At 39.6% G+C, this 18,238-nt stretch overlaps 1 protein-coding gene across 1 annotated transcript; it reads right to left on the minus strand.

The window, feature by feature from the left end:
• Positions 1 to 16,119: 16,119 nt before the first annotated feature.
• On the minus strand, positions 16,120 to 17,268 carry LOC137923622 (uncharacterized protein PF3D7_1120000-like). Its single transcript, XM_068766840.1, has one exon. The coding sequence runs from the start codon at positions 17,266 to 17,268 to the stop codon at positions 16,120 to 16,122; it is 1,149 nt and encodes a 382-aa protein (XP_068622941.1).
• Positions 17,269 to 18,238: the final 970 nt, after the last annotated feature.

Genomic DNA, 18,238 nt, shown 5'->3' on the forward strand with positions numbered 1-18,238 from the left:
TTGAAACTAAATAAGCAAAATTATAGGCAGCGATTAAATAATGATTGAAGTCGTTGGACGAACCTTTGAGAACGTGCAGGCAAGTTGTCAGCCAACAAACAGGGCGGCAAGCGGCAAGCGGCAAGCGGTAAGCAGTCGCCGCTGCGGCCGACACTGGGCGGACTTGATGACGCCTCATTTTACATATATGGGCCGAACTATTAATTTAGTCATTTTCTGGGATTCTTTCATTCTTTTTTAGGGTTACACGCATTTTATCGATATAATTAATCACGTGAGCTGTCAAAAATAAAGATTTCTGCAGAGAAACACGATTTCTTGTTTCAGTACAAAGGCATGTGTAACTTGAATTTACACGTACGAGTAGTTAGAGACTCACACGCGGGAGATCCTCGCGCGTTTGTCTTCATCACCGTGTCGTTTGATCACCATGAAATAACGACTGATGCGGAAATGATCAAGCGTGTGATGGTCACATCGTCGCATAGACAGTTACGGACAGCAACAGTACATTAAGATGGATCTTTAAGTTTTATCCGAAAGGACTAATTTAACAAAGAATGGTATCTTAATGATCCATCTAAATGTGCCTCGACAAGGCAATACAGGGATACATAAAATAAAAATATTAATTTGACATTTCACAGATAACAAAAATAAAGCTAGATCCTTAAAATAAAAGGATAAAGGTTTATAAAATGACACGAAGCCATTCTGCGCTACTTTTGATTTACACAGTGTTGTCCCCGAGTGATGAAATTAGTCTATTTTATTACAGCAGAAGGTTAAAAGAACACAACTTATCAGTTTTTGACATTGGAAAGTCAATTGGCACCTGTTATTTATGGAAAAAAAAAACAAATTGTAACTAAGGAATCGAACTAACAGTTTTAGATCAACTGCGCTAGCTAAAACTGAAATAGGATTATGGTTTAAATGTACCAGTCCGCTGCAGAACAGTTAAATTTGAATATAAAGCACACCTTTCTTGAGGTAGGCCACACTCGGAATGAAGGCGACTCCATACGCGCTACTGCTGAAACAGCTTCAAAATACACCCATCCCCCGATTTACACGGTACTCGTTTTACACGTTTTCGCTTTTACACGGTTTTCCAAAAAAGTTTTTTTTTGTTTTTATCGCACTCTACTAAATGCTACTGTGATTGAACACGTGTGCTGTGTACACATTTCACGGGGAATCCCGAGTTTATTAGCTAACTTGGCTCAGTAAGAAGATCTTTACAAAGATCTTACAAAAAATTCGAAACAATTGTTAATAACCGATTTTATTACCATCTCTCATAATGTAAATATTTCTGCTTCAAACATCGAATCGGCACAAATAACTTCGAGTGATGAGAGTGAATTCGAACCTTCGATTCCGAAAAAAGAATGAGAGCAATTTCTAACAGTGATAATCTTCTGTTTAATGTATTGTAATTAAATAAAAAAAAAACAGTGATTCCGTAAAATATTAAAAATTTTAACTTCTCAATGCATTTTATTTTTATTTCTGTGCACACCTTAAAATAATAAAATAAATCACAACTGTTAAATAGCAAAATTATGCATTTTCTGCAAGCTTTTCGATTTACACGGTTTAGGCTAGAAAATTTTTAATTTTCGATTTACACGTTTTTCTTTATATATATATTCAGACGCGCTTTGAACCACATGACGTCGTCGACGTTTTTTTTTGTAAATTTTTGTCACGAAAATACCAAAAAGACTGAATACATGTTTATATTTAATTATCCATAAAAGTAATTATAAGGATTATTAAATATAAATACCTAAATACATAAACGAAACTAAAGCGCCTTTTTTTATTATTCAAATGATTTAACCGAAAGTTCCATTACTAGGATAGCCTGTCGCAAAACGTGCAGGAGTAGAAGAGTAGGTGCATAAAAAACTTGACGTCTAAATAACTTATATTCTAATTGATGAACTATCTCTACTTAAATTACTGATTGAGTTTTGGGTGAAAAATTAGGTACATATTCTTAATGCTAATTAGCGCGTACTAAACATATAATGGCCACATTGGCACTTTCAGGGTGTTTTTAGAGAAATATAATTTTAATGAAAACGATTGCAGGACGGCCAATACGACCTGCAAAACGCTAAACGTATATACTCGTATGAACTGTATACACAACAGTATAAATAAGAAGGACAATTGTCTTGGCCAACAAGCAACCGCAAAAGCTTGGGCAACAAGCTCCGGCGTCATCAATCTGTAATTATAGTAAATTTAAACTTCGAACGCGTCTCCTGCAAAGTTGTACTTTTGCGTCATGGCCCTTATACATGGGACCCATCGAAGTGCTCATTCGATTTCATTTCTTTAACTTTAGATTTAGATCATCTGTGATGATTATGAAATTTAGCCCTGTATTATTATTGTAATTATTGTTTCGTTATATTATTGCTAATGAATATAAATAAATTAACATTTTTGACACTAGTTACTTATTTGCTTGATTTAAAATATCTTTCAAAAACTGCCTAACAGCTGCAGGAGCGGCATTACGTCATCGTCAGCGGCGCATCGGACAGGGGAATCCCACGCCGATGCGCGACATAATCCCATCGACCGAAAGAGAGCGCTATACAATGCTTCTCGCCTTGTGATTGGTTGACAGCTTTTGTTTTTTAAACAATGTTTTCATATCTAATAGATTCAGGCGTTACCTTGCGGAAGTGCATTCTAAGTAAGAAAGGGACTAATATATAGCTACTTCCGCTATGCAGCAGTAGTCGTGCAATGAAGTACACTGCCCGCTAGCTCGCGATAGTGGCACTGGTCGGTGTAACATATCCTGAGGATGCCCCGTGGAGGGGCGAAACACAAAGTGTAGAGTGAATTAACGGTGGTAGTTGTGTTTCGCATTGTTTGCCGCACGCGCATTTATCAGCGGGATGGCGGGCGATGCACTTCATTGCATGACTACTGCTGCATAGCGGAAGTAGCTATATATTAGTCCCTCTCTTAATGTTTTCAAAGTTTTAAGAATAGATATATATAGATATGGACTAAGTTTGAACCGTATGCACTCACATCGGGCCCGCGTCGAGCGCAATGCACGGAACACGCATTGCACTAGCGCTCACGACGCCGCGAGGGCCGGGGTCAGCCCGCGTCGCTCCCGGCCGCCGAGCACTCCTCGCTTCGCCGACCTGCTCTCTCTGCAGCCACAACATTCTCCAGCTGCGCGGGTAGAGTCTCTCTCCGTGCGCACGTCAGCGATGTGACCGGGCTACAATTTGCCAGAGTTAAATATTTATCTCGGACTTCCAGTTCGAACTTCGTGTTGTCATTGCCCCCAAGACCCAAGAGAGAATCCCACGCGGCCTTGTGTGCGGGAACTCTTAAAATATTCAATTTTAACGACAAACATTACCTTTTTGCGTTAAGTAAACCGCATAGCTATTTATGCGCCCGCGGGAATTATGACACAAAAGGTTCCGACAGCCGCGCGGCGTATCGAAAGGAACGCCATTTGTCAACACGCTGTTCTGTTGCGACGCCATTTCTCATAGTGCGAAGTCCTTCGCGGCGGCCTCTTCGAAGTCGTGCTGCAAGTCAAACAAGGCGGTGGTGCATATGCTGTGACAGCTGCAGTGGTCCGATCCGATTAGATTGTGCTATGCGGCGGTCCAAGCCAAGGCTCTTCAGTCAGCTCTTGACCTTCGCTACCTTAAACGAGTTTATAGGATAAACGCCCTCTACGCCCTGCCTCCTCTCACCCGAGGAATCTGCACGCCACAGTGTAAGCAAGATTATATTATAAAAAAAGAAACTATGTTGTAATATTATTTAATGAACGCTTGGGGTCTTATTTATATTTCATTTATTTAAAATTACCGGATATATATTTCTAGTGCCTTGTACATTGTGTATTCAGTTCGTATTTATTTTTACCTTTTTAATAAATAAAAAAAGGAACATGTCAAATGTCAAAGCGAAAAAGATTAAAATTTAAAATTATTGTCACATGAATTTCGCTGTTCGTTATTCGAGCGTCTTTTTCCTTAAACAGGAAAATAATTAAATGATGCAATCAGATGTGATGCACAAGGAGGAGTTTTAATTTACTTTATAAAGATAAGAAAGCGACTTGATCACAGTGACGCCGTGTTGTGACGTGTGATTTACTTTCTGTATTAATAACGACTGCTGTTAATTTTTTGTCAGGCGCGCGTACATTTTACTTGAATATATCTTCAAAATGACCCACCAGCGGTCACGATCGCATTGACTTCTCTGAAAATGTATCGGTGAAGAAGTAACGGTCATCGTCATTCAGAACGACGTCTGTTGTTAAGCAAAAAGTGTTGCACTAAGTTCGTTTGTTATTAGGTACTTTGACTGCTTCTACCCGCGCTTGTCTAAATACACCTATCCCTCAATTTACACGGTACTTGTTTTACACGTTTTACCAAATAAGTTTTTTTTTGTTTTAATAACCGATTTTATTATTATCTCTCATAATGAAAATATTTCTGCTTCAAACATCGAATCGGCACAAATAACTTCGAGTGATGAAAGTAAATTCGAACCTTCGATTCCGAAATAAAGAATGAGAGTAATTTTTTTACAACGATAAAGGATAATAAAACACCTTTGGTTTTATTTTTTGTTCTTCTGTTTAATGTATTTAAATTAATCAAAACAAACAGTGTTTCCGTAATATATTAAATATTTAAACTTGTCAATGCAATTTTTATTTCTGTGTACACCTAAAAATATTGAAAAAAATAACAACTGTTAAATATTTTCTGCAAGCTTTTCGATTTACACGGTTTTGACTTGAAAATTTTAAATTTTCGATTTACACGTTTTTCTCAGGAACGTATCTACCGTGTAAATCGGGGGATAGGTGTAATTGTATTACGCGTTTATATACAGGGTGATTGGCAATAGGTGTGAAAGCCTTAAAGTAGTGGATGTGTAGCTCATTCGCTGTCAATTAATATATAATACAATAAAATATGGCCCAGTAGTTTCAGAAATAATAAATAACAATAAACATTCTAATTACGACTTAATAACATTATTTATTATCTGTCCCTGCAGGCTTTGTATTGCCGAAAGTTATTGATATGTCGCATTTTAATAAAAAAAAATTATTGACCTATATCAGAATGGAAATAAGTGCAAAAGTTTTTTGTTGACAATTAAGATAAACATTACTCCCTCTAAGACTTCTACACCTGCAAACAATCGCCCCTCAAACCGATCCTCTCTCAGCTCTGGTATCAATTCAGCTAAAGCTTCTTCGGGGAAAAAGTTCACATTCTTCTCCGAAAACAAAGTAGATGCCATTTAGTCAGTACAATGCGTCAAGCGTCGCGTTTTACGTATATTTTTCTTTTTTTTTTTTTAGACCCGAGTACGAAGAAGCTGTAAAAGCCAGAAAGAGGAACGGCGCCCGGCATCAAGCAAATATAGCCACAGTAGCCACCGTTCACTCTGCCTTTAAAATCCCATATGGACCTTTCAAAATCAAACTCAAAATATCGTTTATTCGAATAGGCTATTATTATTATAAGCTTTCGGATCTTTAATCAATATAAAACGTGTGCATTGTTGTACGCACCGGAGAGCGCGTCTCGTGATGTTGTACAGCACAGCTCCTCGCTCGCGTCACTGTTCGTGGATTAAATCAATGCGACCCGATCCTGCGCGCCCGGCACAGAGTTCCTTTATTCCGGAGTGTAATAACTACTTGCACGTAATAATAAAAACATTTCGATGAGCATCTAACCCAATACTTTTTGTAAACGCCGTCAAGTGGACTAATAAAAAAGAAAAATAGATCTTATTACTACTGTGCCTAAAGAACATGACGTCGCCGCGTTGACACAAGCCTTCGCCGCGAGCGGTGGTTTTGACAATGTAAACGAGCATAATGAAAGGAACCTGATGGAGTTTATAAATTCGAGACTTCTTCTTTAGAAAGTCATTATAAGAATATTTAAGACTTATTCTATTGCTCAACTTATGTAAGAGTCGATTTGGGGACCCTCGGTGAGGTTGAGCTAGTGCACAGGTGAGCAGCGATTTCCCTAGCACCTGACCCAGAACTGACTCTGTGACCGTCCGATGTTCCTCGTGTACTTTAGTTGAGTTTCTCAGAAGGAACGTCGGATGTTAACATTGTTTTGCAGACAGCTTATTTCGCTAAGTAAAGTCTAGGAAATTGATATAACTTCTTGCCCAGTTTTCAATTTATTCTGTGATAAGTCGTCTACTATTTTTATAACTATCTTATGGCTCGATAAATAAAGTAAATTTTTGGAAGAAATTTGACGTAGCAAAAACCAAAAGTATCATTAAAAGAACTAAAGCCACACACATTGAAGTCATGTTGTAAAACACTGTGGCCTGCTCTGACTGCGGACAATGAAGAATCTGCGCAAGTGCAAAGTTGACTGCAAACATAGCAGAAATCGCGATGGAAAAGGACGAGATGGGTTCGAACGGAAGACGTGTTTATGAATCTTGACCCGTCTATGCAGCGAAGTCTTAGTTTTAGGAGGCAAACCGCTCATGCGACTGCAGCGCGTAAGTCCGAGCTGAATAAGCTTTTAAAAACTGCCAAGCGAGAGAAAATTACAAAACTCTTTAAACTATTGTTTAAGCCTTAAGATAATCAAAATGTTCAATTTTCAATCATTTTTTTAACCTCTTTTTTTATTTTGTCACCTATAATCTCATGTAATTTAGCATTCCGTATTGACGGTTTCTGTGTTCGCGGCATATTTATGGAACATGTACCCGCGAATAAAGAGCTTTACTGCACATTGAAATCACACAATTTTTGTTATTTGTTAGCGACTAACTCAATTCAATAGGAATTATTTCTTTCATTATTATATTCATAAGCAAACGGTCGGTACGCGTGCAAGTTGAGCAAGCGCGTTATGTGTTTAGTGGTTGTATACAATCGCTATGTTAAAATTCATTTTGCTTGGATTTGTACGGCGGGCCCATCAAACTATTGCAGTATGATATTAATACAATTTGATTTGGTTTAAAACTAATCGGGACGCGTGAGTACCGCGCGACCGGCGCCTCGCAGGCGCGCGGGGAAGGGGGGAGGCGAAGAATTCTGCGCCGCTTTTCAACTTCCTCCGCTCGGCAGTCTGCGTCCAGCCGGTGGCGTGTAGAGATGTGTGTCGGAGGTTTGCGCCGGGCTACTTCCATCAACGGTCACTCTTATGCGGCACCAAATCAGGTATGTTTTGTTTTCATATTTTACAATTAGGTACAAAATAAGAGTAAACAGCCGCAGTAACAAATACACAAGTTAAACAAGAAATAACGTTTTGAATAAAATACTATTTCGATTTAAAACAAACATTAGAGGGCAGACGAAACTTTCTTTATGTAAATATAATTTATTTAATATATCTGTTTTAAATTTATTTATTTTTTAAATAATTATTTATCAAATAAATTATTTCAGAGAGGATCGTGATATACTTTCTTAAGTCCCGTATTAGTTTTGTTCTCTTTTCTCTTTCTGTTGAAGTCCACGCTCAAGGCCGAGTTCCTTCGAAATTAGTTCGTGGAGACGGTGTTCGCAGCTGTGCCGCACCAGGTTCGATGCAATATAATTTCGCTATTACCTGCGAAGTAATATAACTAGCTGCGTTTAGTGTCAACGCTTTCCGTGTAGGTACATATCTTTCAGGCCGGCCGCGTAACTGATGACAGGGCTACCTCACTTGCACTTCCACCACGCTGCAGGCAGCGAAATCATCAGCAAGTTTTAATCTCTAGGAACTCTTGATCTTGTTCTTCCTTTTAACACGTGTCACTGTAATATATGTAATACAAAATTAAACTAAAAATGGTTGTCGCGAGTGAATGTGATTTTTTTTATATTTACCAGTTACCCTCTCACGTAAATAAAAATTTTAAGTAAAGAATTCATAAATTTTAGGAGAGTAGCTCTGAGAAGTTTTTGTTTTCAATCACACAATCCCACGCCCATGTTCAATCATGTGACAAACATCTTAACTGTGCTCTGCTTTATTGTTTTATTTGCGCAAATAAATAAATACGAGTCGAAGAGCGCGCCATCAAACATAGTTCCAAACATTTTACAGCGCGCGGCGGCCGGCGCTCCCCGGATGTCGTGTCGCGCAGACCTGCGGCGCGGCGCGGCGCGGCCCGTATGACTAATCAATCTTCAAAGGTGAGTGTTAACAAAGAATTAATTAATTGTTGGTGCAGTGATTAATCTTTTTTGGTTTCCGATAAAAATCTTTTCAATATCTAGATTAGCATAAACTTGGAACCGGACAGTGACACTGTTTTGAAGTATTTAAGATTTAAAATAAAACTCGAACTTAATAAAAACGTTTATTAAGCACTAGTTTTGCCCGCATGGAATTTAAGTAACAAATAATCAAGTACATTAAATTTTATTTTCATTTAAGAATTTTTCCAAAATGAAACTATTAAGTTACTCCTTATTATATCGGCTACGTGCTAGTATTAGTTCCGTTAAAAATTTTCCACCCATTATAAAGAATAATTCGAACAGACGGACAAAAATGTAAAAAAAATAATTTCGGTTTTTGTACAATATAGATATGCGTAACACGTAGTAAAAAGCTGTTATTTTAATATTACAAACGAACTTCAATTATGGTATTAATTATAATTTTAGAACTAAATCTTACATTTTTTTTAAATCAAATGAAATGAAACTACAAAGATGGATAGTGAATTGTTACGAGACACGAGGCCAAAGCTGCTCACAAAAGATTGTACTAATATTATTTAAATCAAATCCTACCCCCAACAAACAGCTCACCTTACGCAACTGTCCGCTGCATTTCTACATCTCGCATCAAATTAACGCAAATAAATTGAGTAAATAAAGTAAGTAGCAACTGTACTTACATAATAATGTGCATATTAAATTTTATTTATTACGCCATGTCTTTCAAATTTCTACTGATGTGGCAGGGACCGTATTTATTAAATTTTGAATTTAATTTTGGATGTAAATAAATGTTTACATATGTTGTTTCAGCCCATAGACACCCACGGCAAGGCGTAGGCCGCCTCCAGAGGCGACTTCATATGCAGAGGATGGTGCTGCACATACGCTGGAAACTTGTCTGTGAGTAGTCCCAGTACTATATAATTATTGCACAGTGAATGTGAATGATATGAGATTGTAGGCTGTGAATCGAACCCTCAACCTTAAAATCTAAATGGCAGTTCTCTATAGAATGATAATGATGATGGTATGATATTGCATGGTGAGACATTAATTTGTTACATGTAGGTGCCGCTGCTTCCTAATAAATACATTGAGTTTGTTCAATATGTACTTATGCCACAAGTTTACTTGGTCGCTCAATTGTTTGTATTCATTTGTGTACTTTCTATGGTACAATCTATTGCTGTATGGTCACCTTAACTTTTGGTTTAAGTTCATATGACATTGCTGAGAGATCTATTAAAGGTACAATGCTTGCTGTACGCAGACTGGTAATTGAATGCAGCAGGTACAGGGCCACCTACTGTATAGCCCAGGTGACCCCCAAATCTGTTAAGTTGTATAACACCATAAGAAATAAATAAAAGCCAAAATGTTTGAAGAATACTGCATTTAATACATATAAATATAATATGATCCTTTGTTTATGAAGCAAATCTTTTTATTTATTTGTTGACATTCAAAAAGAAAATAGTTCATGATTGTACAAACCAATTATTATTATAATTTAATATTAACATTTCTATTTCCCATATTGCAATGCGTGTTACGTGTATTTTATTATAGACCTGTATTATTATTGCAGGCGTCCCTGTCGCACTGCATCTGCGCCACAAGGCTATCGACATGAATCTGCATCAATATGAATAATAATTCATTGACAATACATAAATAAAGTGCCTGCAATTGTCAAGGAATGAACAATGTGGTTTAATAAGAAAATGGACAAAAAATCTTAGAGGCAAACTTTTTGCTGATGCCCAGGGAATTCTGCGCTTATGCAGATGTAGAATGATATTTTTCAATATTTATCATCATTGCCTAGCCATTGATCGCTAAATTGATTTGACCACTACCATTTTTAAAAATATTAAAAACCTTTAAATATTCTGTCAGAGTACAAAACTCGGCGTTCAGATGCAATAGAAACAATTGTTTCATCTTCTGGCAATTTCTATGACATAAATAAGAACAGTGAAAACGTGATGAGAATGAAGTTAACTTCATAGTAGCTGCCCACATTTTATCACCAGTTTACTGTTCACCATGCTGAGCAGAAGGTCGGAAATAAGATTATAAATAAAACCTTTAGAGCAAGAGTTAAATAGAAAGGCGTGACCCATACAGCGCCGCCAGAGCTGAGCTGAGCTTCAGACGCGCGGCCTACGGACATGCCCGTCATGTTTACGACATTAATAAACTTAAGTGTCTGCAATACAATATGAGCAAATACATGCTGGCCGGCGAGAACTCGCCCCCGACTGGGATTAAGTTCATTTCCATACATTTCACTAAATACCTACAGCTACAAAGAAGAAGCTGCATTGAGAAGCTGTACCTGATGCAATTTTTATTGTAAAAGGGTTATGGCCAATGTTACCAATATATCCGAATATTTTGGAGCCACCCTTCAGCCACTCCCATTCAATCTGTATATGCCAACATCACAGTTGCATGGCGAGAAGATTATAATGATTATGAAGCCAAGTCTTCCTCATCTACCCAAATGGATATTCATTATACCAGAAAAAAGCAAATTTGTGCTGTGGAAGATTTGGGGGACTGCAAATGTACTGCGAGAATGGGGCTGCCAAAGAGCAGACCAGAGGGAAATAGGAGTGGCGGCAGCGCTGGACCAACTTGAGCTCCATCTGCTAAAAAGATCTGAACCGACTTTCGACACCTACATGGGCGAGAAGCATTATTATAGTTACGCTAGGTTAAACTGGTATAACCGATTTATCGGTGATCCCCACTTTCAAGTCGTGTTTCAGGTTAGGTTAGGTTTTTTTTTTTGTTTTTTTTTTTTAATGGCCCTCGCTATTGAGGGCCTCTCGTACCCCTATTTATGTTTGGATAGGGACTTTATAAGCATTTAATTTATTCACTTAATTATTTTATTTTCTTTCTCTTCTCTTTCATTCTTCACAATATCTTTCGTTACTTCTGTCTGTCATTCCACATTTCTTCTGTCTTTCGCTTTTATTCTAGTCATCTTACATTCCTCCCTTGCTATTTTCATTTCAATAGCATTTTATAACATTTTTTTTATTTCACATATAGTAATTATTATTACATATAGTAAATATTATTATGCCGGTCTGGGTGGCGTTTAAGGCTTTCCTGATCTTACCCAGAACCTGCTCGCCCGTGTCGGTCCCCGACGAGACCGCCACCGAGTGCTTAGGTTCGCACCCCGGTGGCGGCCTTTTTGCCGGGCCGGCCGCCACGCTCGCGTACGTGCCGGGAGGCTTCTCCTTCCGTGTAGTTTTTTCAGCCACGAGAGACTCCTTCAAGCCCTCCAATTGCTTGGTATTGGCCTCGAGGAGTCTCGCGTGGCTGTCTAGTTTTTTGAGGAGCTCGCAATGACTCACCGGCGGGGGGTTTGCGGGTGGATTCTTCGCTTCTACTTCCACCCGGTTCGCCACACTCGCCGGTTCCTCTACTGGACCCTTTATTGGGTCCTGGGTTCGCTCCCTATGTGCGAGCTCCGCCTCCTTGTACAATTCGTATAGCCGATTTATGGCTAATAACACCTGCTCTTTTATTTCCGTTTTTAGGTTGCGCGAGCTGCCCAGGTGTACTTTCGCCTTTGTTAGGCACGCTCGCGCCTCCTTCATCCGGTCCGCGGAAGCCGGTTTGTCCCCTTTCGGGGATTGCCCGGCCGCCGCGGGAGCAGGTGTCGGCTCCACCGCTTTCGGCAACGTACGCGCCTTTACCTTTACGGCCGGCACGACGCTACGGGGAGAGGTCCTGGGCTTCTTTCCTTGTCCCTCCCATTCCCCCACACTCCTCCGGACGCTTCTAATGGGCGAGGTGATCACCCTGCACGGCTGACTAGCGCCTGCCTGGCCCACCTCGCCCGCGTCGGTGGCCTTTGTGGGGGTCCTGATCATGTCGGGGTACTCGTCTGGAACGTTAAATTTGATATATTAAATTAACGTTAAAATATAAAATCAATTTATTATTAGTCAGTTGTATAAGTAATTTATTTTATCTTAGATAAAATTTGTCTATTATTAAAAACGTGTATATCTTATATCTAACTTATTCCTAGCCTTCGCAATAGGGCGACTATACTACTTGCGAGCCCCCGTTATTTTTTATTGTTCTACCTTCTACTTTCGATTTCTTGTAACTTATTTTAACCTGCGTAATTTATTACGCCTGTAATATTTTTTTTATTACTCCGCCCGGGCGCGCTGATCTCGGCCGCCGGCACAGGTGCGGCGCGGATTACGTAAGCGGGTGACGCGCGACGCGCGGGCGGCGGGGGCGGTTGGAATGCGGTCTAATTTATTCAAGCGGCGCGCGGGCGGCTCGGCGACGCGGGGTGAAGCGCGGCGCGCGGGCAGCGGGGTCGACTTGAGTTCGGTCTACGTTTATTTATTTCTTCTTTAATTTATATATAATTATTTTTCCTTGTCCTACCCTATGAGAAGGCGGTCTATTACTACTACTTAACCTAGGGCAATAGGGCCTTTACTTCTAATTTAAAATCAAATAAGTCAATTTTAAAATAAAATAATAAAAGACGGTAAGCTTAATTCTAGTGCAATAGGGCTGGTCTTAACCTAAGGCAATAGGGCCACTATATTACTGTTGCTGTTTATAACAAAGAATCTCAGGACGTTGTTATATTAAAGTATTACGCGCGGCGCGTCGCTCGCGCGATGCAGACGGCAACGCCACCCGGTTCGTTGACCTCGTCCGCGGCCGCAGGGGCACGCCCGAATTTCGCAACAGCGCACGGCGGCGCGTGCAAAAGAGACTGTTGCGCCGCCCGGTACTTCTATCCTTCTCCGCGGCGCTCAGGCGCGCACCAGATGTTATGCTACGGCCGCGGCGACGTAAATTTGGCTCGGTTTTATCTTTTTTTGCGTCTACCGTCCGCTTCTTTTTATTGAGATTTCTTTGTTATAAACTGCAACTACTGTCTTATTAACCTAATCTTAAAAGCTATGGGATAGGTCAAAGGACCTCGATCCCGGTGGCAGCCGCCGAGTATATTTATTTCTATTTAGCCAAATTTTAGTTAATTTTGTTATAAGGAATTTAACCTTAGTGGTGGGCAAGGTTCCTTCTGTTTTTTTGGGTTGTCCGCCCTTAAAGGGGCCCTACAGATGGCACCCTGCAGTATGCGCAGGGTCCTCGACAACTTTTAGTATCTACCCACCACTTTTTTATTTCTAAACTCTGTGTAATTTTGTGTAATACTCGGCGGCTACCTTACTTATAATAAGTCCAGGGCTCTCCCGGCTCCCGGCTGCAACCTCCGCTGTCCTCGGACCCTTTTAAGGGCCAGAAGTAGGGTTCCAACTGGATTTCCTAGTCTTTCCAGTTGGAATTCCCTTACTTCGGCTGCAGCTCCTCCGTTTCTGGTCGTAAAAATATGTTTTATATCTCAAACGAGAGGCCTTAACAAGGCGCACCTCGCTGCAGTTGCCGTTACACGATTTCACGCTTGAAATCGTGCAGCGTTTAGACTTTTCCTTTTAGCACTGGTACACTTTATAATTTGTTTTGGGCTTTTAAAAATCCAATTGTTGCCTGATTTTAACTTTTTTGGTGTCAACGCGTTCGGGATAAATGCGCGCTTTTTTTGACACTAATTTTTTAAATTTTTGATCACTTTTTCCAGCACTTTACTATTTTACGAACTTTACGGAGCGGTCTAAGCCATGTGGGAGCGTGTTATCTGCTCGGGAGCGCACGGCGGACTGGTTAGGTTAGGTTAGGTTTCTTTTTTTTATGGCCCCCGCTATTGGGGGCCTCTCGTACCCCTATTTATGTTGGGATAGGGACTTTATAAGCATTTAATTTATTCACTTAATTATTTTATTTTCTTTCTCTTCTCTTTCATTCTTCACAATATCTTTCGTTACTTCTGTCTGTCATTCCACATTTCTTCTGTCTTTCGCTTTTATTCTAGTCATCTTACATTCCTCCCTTGCTATTTTCATTTCAATAGCATTTTATAACATTTTATTTCACATATAGTAATTATTATTTTTATCACAGTTACATTTTTATTTATCCTATTATTAATATATGCATTTTATTTATTTTCTAGGTTTGTGTTTTATTGCTTTTTATTGCACTGCTAGCTATTTTCCTGCAAAGGGATAGGAATTGTAATTTGCATTCTCCGCCTATCAGGGAGGGTATTGTCTCCTCCCTGACTTGAATTCCAGACCGGCACTCGAAGCCGAACCGGAGTCCCCCGAATGCGGGACACCGGGCCACAAGGTGGATCACGGTCTGGTCCACGCCCGGTTCACAGAAGCACGAGGGGTCCTCCTTGAGCTTAAACCTATGAAGGTACTCAGAGAACCCCCCGTGCCCCGTGAAGAGCTGGACCAAGACCGCGTCCATGGTTAGGTTAGGTTAGGTTTTTTTTTTTTTCTAAAAACCCCAATGTGCCAATCTCCCCACTTTTTAAATTGATCCATCGACATGGAGGTCGATGCCTTTTTTCTAGATCCTTCTATGTGTACATCTCCAGGTCAAGGCGTGTCCTCGAATCTTTGCTTAGTTGTTATACCTTACTTCTAGTATTAGCTGTGCTGGCCTTTGTTTTTTTTTTTTTTTTTGTTTTATGACTATGGTTACCATAGTCGTTTTCCTTAGTTTTTGTTATAAATGTTATATATTTTGGTTCTTTTTTTATTTATTTATTTATTTTTCTGGCCTTCTTTTTTTATTATTATTTTTTTAATCTTATACTTATTACGTTGTTGCTTATCACTAATCTGGTATATGTCACCTGTATATATTCTAATATATACAATTTACATATCTTTCTTACTCATTTTAATTTCTACGCACAGCGTCCTCCACCACCCGGATGCAGTATTCGGTAAAATCCCTTCGAGTTGTTTCGCCTTATGGCCAATCTTTAAGCAAAATAAATGGAATACATTTTCCTCCGCGTCCGGGTCGCAGATACACGTTGGGTCTGTTTTACATCTAAGCCTACTTAAATAATAAGAGGAGAAACTGCCTTGACCTGTCAACATTTGGACCCATAAAAGGTCCAATTTTAAATTTTTAACAGTTTTTTTCGTTTTTCTAGCGTTCGAGAGAAAATTTTTTGTTGATGTTTCCTTTTCCTCATTATCACCAGGGTAGAATTTTTTAACGAGCAGCTTCCCTGACTCTTTCGAGCTCAATTGACTGCCGTTCGCTACAAGCATTTGGTCCCTTTCTAATTTATGTGTTTTATTAAGTGCCCTGTAAATTTCGTCCCATATGCTTTCCCGTTCTAGTTTCGTGCAGAACTCCATGTTGGCTTGTATTATAATATACTTTATTTCCATTTGGACGCCTTTAGCAGTAAGCTACACTACTCCTCGCCACCGCGTCCCATCTCTTCTTCACTGGACATTCAGAGTCGAACGCATTATGGTTACTGGTGTCCATCTTTGCTAAGCAACAGTTTCTACAACTGGGTCCATCACCTGATATCCCAGATGGACATTCTGACCTTAGGTGTGGACCAGAACAATGGCTACACAGACTCTCCGTAGATGTGCGTCTTTTTGCCATGGCCGAAACCGAGGCACTTTGTGCATTGGATCAGAGGAGACTGATCCTTGACTGTTCTTTTCTGGATGTCTATGTAGACGACGCCGGCAGCTATCAGATTTTGGTGGACTTTTGGCGAGACCTGCAAGACCACATGGTTCTCGTGAAGGTTTCTAGCTTTGCGTCTGTACTTTACAGTTGCTCTGTACTCCTCTTCCGGTATATGCGCAAGAGTGTCTGTTCTGTTTTTTTAGCGCTGTTATAATATCTTCATCTGTGTTGTAAGCCAGAAGGTCTCTTATAATTACTAATGGATCTTTATTTTGGGCTTTTTGTGCTTAAAGGCTCTCGTTACTTTGCAATTTTTGGGTGACTTTTTTAAGATTTTGTTCCGAATTGCAGCTAACGACCACCTTTCCGTTTCTCGCTTTTCTCGTGCGATCTATTTGGATTGCTTCTCCTTTGGCATTCACTGCTTTTCTTATCTTTTCCAATACTTCCTCACTGATGTCTTTTCCTTCCGTGGAAGACACTATTATCGTGTGTTTGGGGTTTTGGGAAGGAGTATGCTGTGCGGCACTTTTACCAGCAAGGACTTCCGCATATGATACCGTTTTATTTCTCGTGGTGTTTATATCTTTGCGTATCTCTTCTTGGATATTCGTAAATTCTGTAATCTGGGACTTGATTTCCCTCAGCTGACTATTACATTCTCCCGAGCTTTCGTTTGTAGATAGCTTTTGTTCATTTTGGATTTTTTCCTGTATGGAAAGCATCTGTGTCATCTGTGTTTTCATTTCGTCAAGCCGTTTGCTTGTAGCTTCGGTCATACGCTTTTGTTGCTCGAACTCATGCCGCTGAATCTGTATAACTTCATCCAACTTCCTGTTGGTATTTTTTATTAGATCCTGGTATTCTTCTGGTTCGAGGCTGTGGTCTTCCTCTACTTTATCGCCTCTGATCGGCTGATTTGAGGTCTTTTCTTTTTCTTTGGCAGAAGCACCACGCTCCGATTCCGCTTCCCTGACTAACTGCACAAGTCTTTCAACCGCATTCAGTACTTCCGCAACGATCTCTCTTTTTGTATTTCTAGAAGCTCCCAGCTGCATTTTTGCTTTTAAAGCACAGGCACGCGCTTCTGAGATTCTGCTTATATACTTTGTGCTAGGTTGTTTCGGTGAATTTCCTGTTTCTGCCGAAGGTCTTCTCCCTCCTATGCTTTTAGCCTGCGAGAGCGTTGTTTTTGATTTAATTTTAGAAGGATCTGAAGGAAAAGATTTCTCCGGGGAGTATGTTTGTTTGGCATCTGGAACTCCCGCTTCCCAGTCATTTATACTTTTCCTCACCTCTGTTGGTTTGTGGCTTTCAAGGTCAGTTTTACCCCTGGTTCTTTCAGTCACAACACCAAAGTCATATGTTTCGTCTAACTTCGACGGTCCTGCCGTCTCCGTCTGATTTGACTGGTCTGCAGATGCCACTTTATCCATTTTGCACGGTGTGCGATACATTTAGTCTAATCACTTAAAAGTGCTGTGTTAGACAATAGTACGAGCTTACTAGAGTCTCTTACTGTCGCTTTATATTTGGCTCAAAAAAGCCAGTCTTAACTAAAATAATTTGTCTGTGTTATAAAACACCTGTGTATAAAATGAGTCTTACAAATAGTAGCTTATCCAATTCTTACTTAAGATTATAGTATAACGTCAACAATATTCACTCTACCTGGAGCCGTTCAATTATGTACTTATTTTACATTAACCCTTTCAGGTAATAATTTTTTTTTTTTTTTTACAAACAATCAATTTCTAAGACAATGTGTACTAAACTTCGATGACTCTATCTAGTAGCGCTCCCTGAGTTCTCTCGATCCTTCAGACTCAAGGGTTCCGAGAATAACCCGGTTTTTAATTTCTGGTTTCAATCGGAGATTGCCGCCAAAAATGGTTAAAAAGCTATATCCCCCGAACCACCTGTCCGATTTCAACGTTCTTGGGCTCCTCGGATTGCCCCTCGTAAGCGCCCCAGAGATCTGTATGACTATCCGTTACCGAGATGTCCAATTTTTTTTTTTTTGCACAAAAAAAAAAAAACTTAGATGGCGGTTCAAATGTCAAATATAATCGTAGGTACTGTACGGGACTGAAAACCCCAGCTTTCTATACGAAATAATTCCAGAGTTATCAAGGGTTGAACTTTGCAGTCTTGTAACCAAAATTGGTTTCAGTCACAACTTCGTCAATTTTTTAACTTAGGAGACCAAAATTAATGCCTGTTCCTATTAAATACTATTCTATAAAGTGAACTATTGCGTCTAATTTATTTTATTTACCTTTATTTGTAATTTATAGGAAAATGTGTTCAGATCTTAATATCTCCGGAACCTTACACCATAAAATTTTGAAAATTTTTTCAAAAATAACTTAATTGTGTACTTTAACATAAATTAAAGAAAAATCC

The sequence above is a fragment of the Battus philenor genome, unplaced genomic scaffold (assembly GCF_028537555.1).
Source record: "Battus philenor isolate CCGP_79_NKW_IND1 unplaced genomic scaffold, ilBatPhil1.0.hap1 SCAF_22, whole genome shotgun sequence".
In the NCBI taxonomy this organism is placed as follows: Eukaryota; Metazoa; Arthropoda; class Insecta; order Lepidoptera; family Papilionidae; genus Battus; species Battus philenor.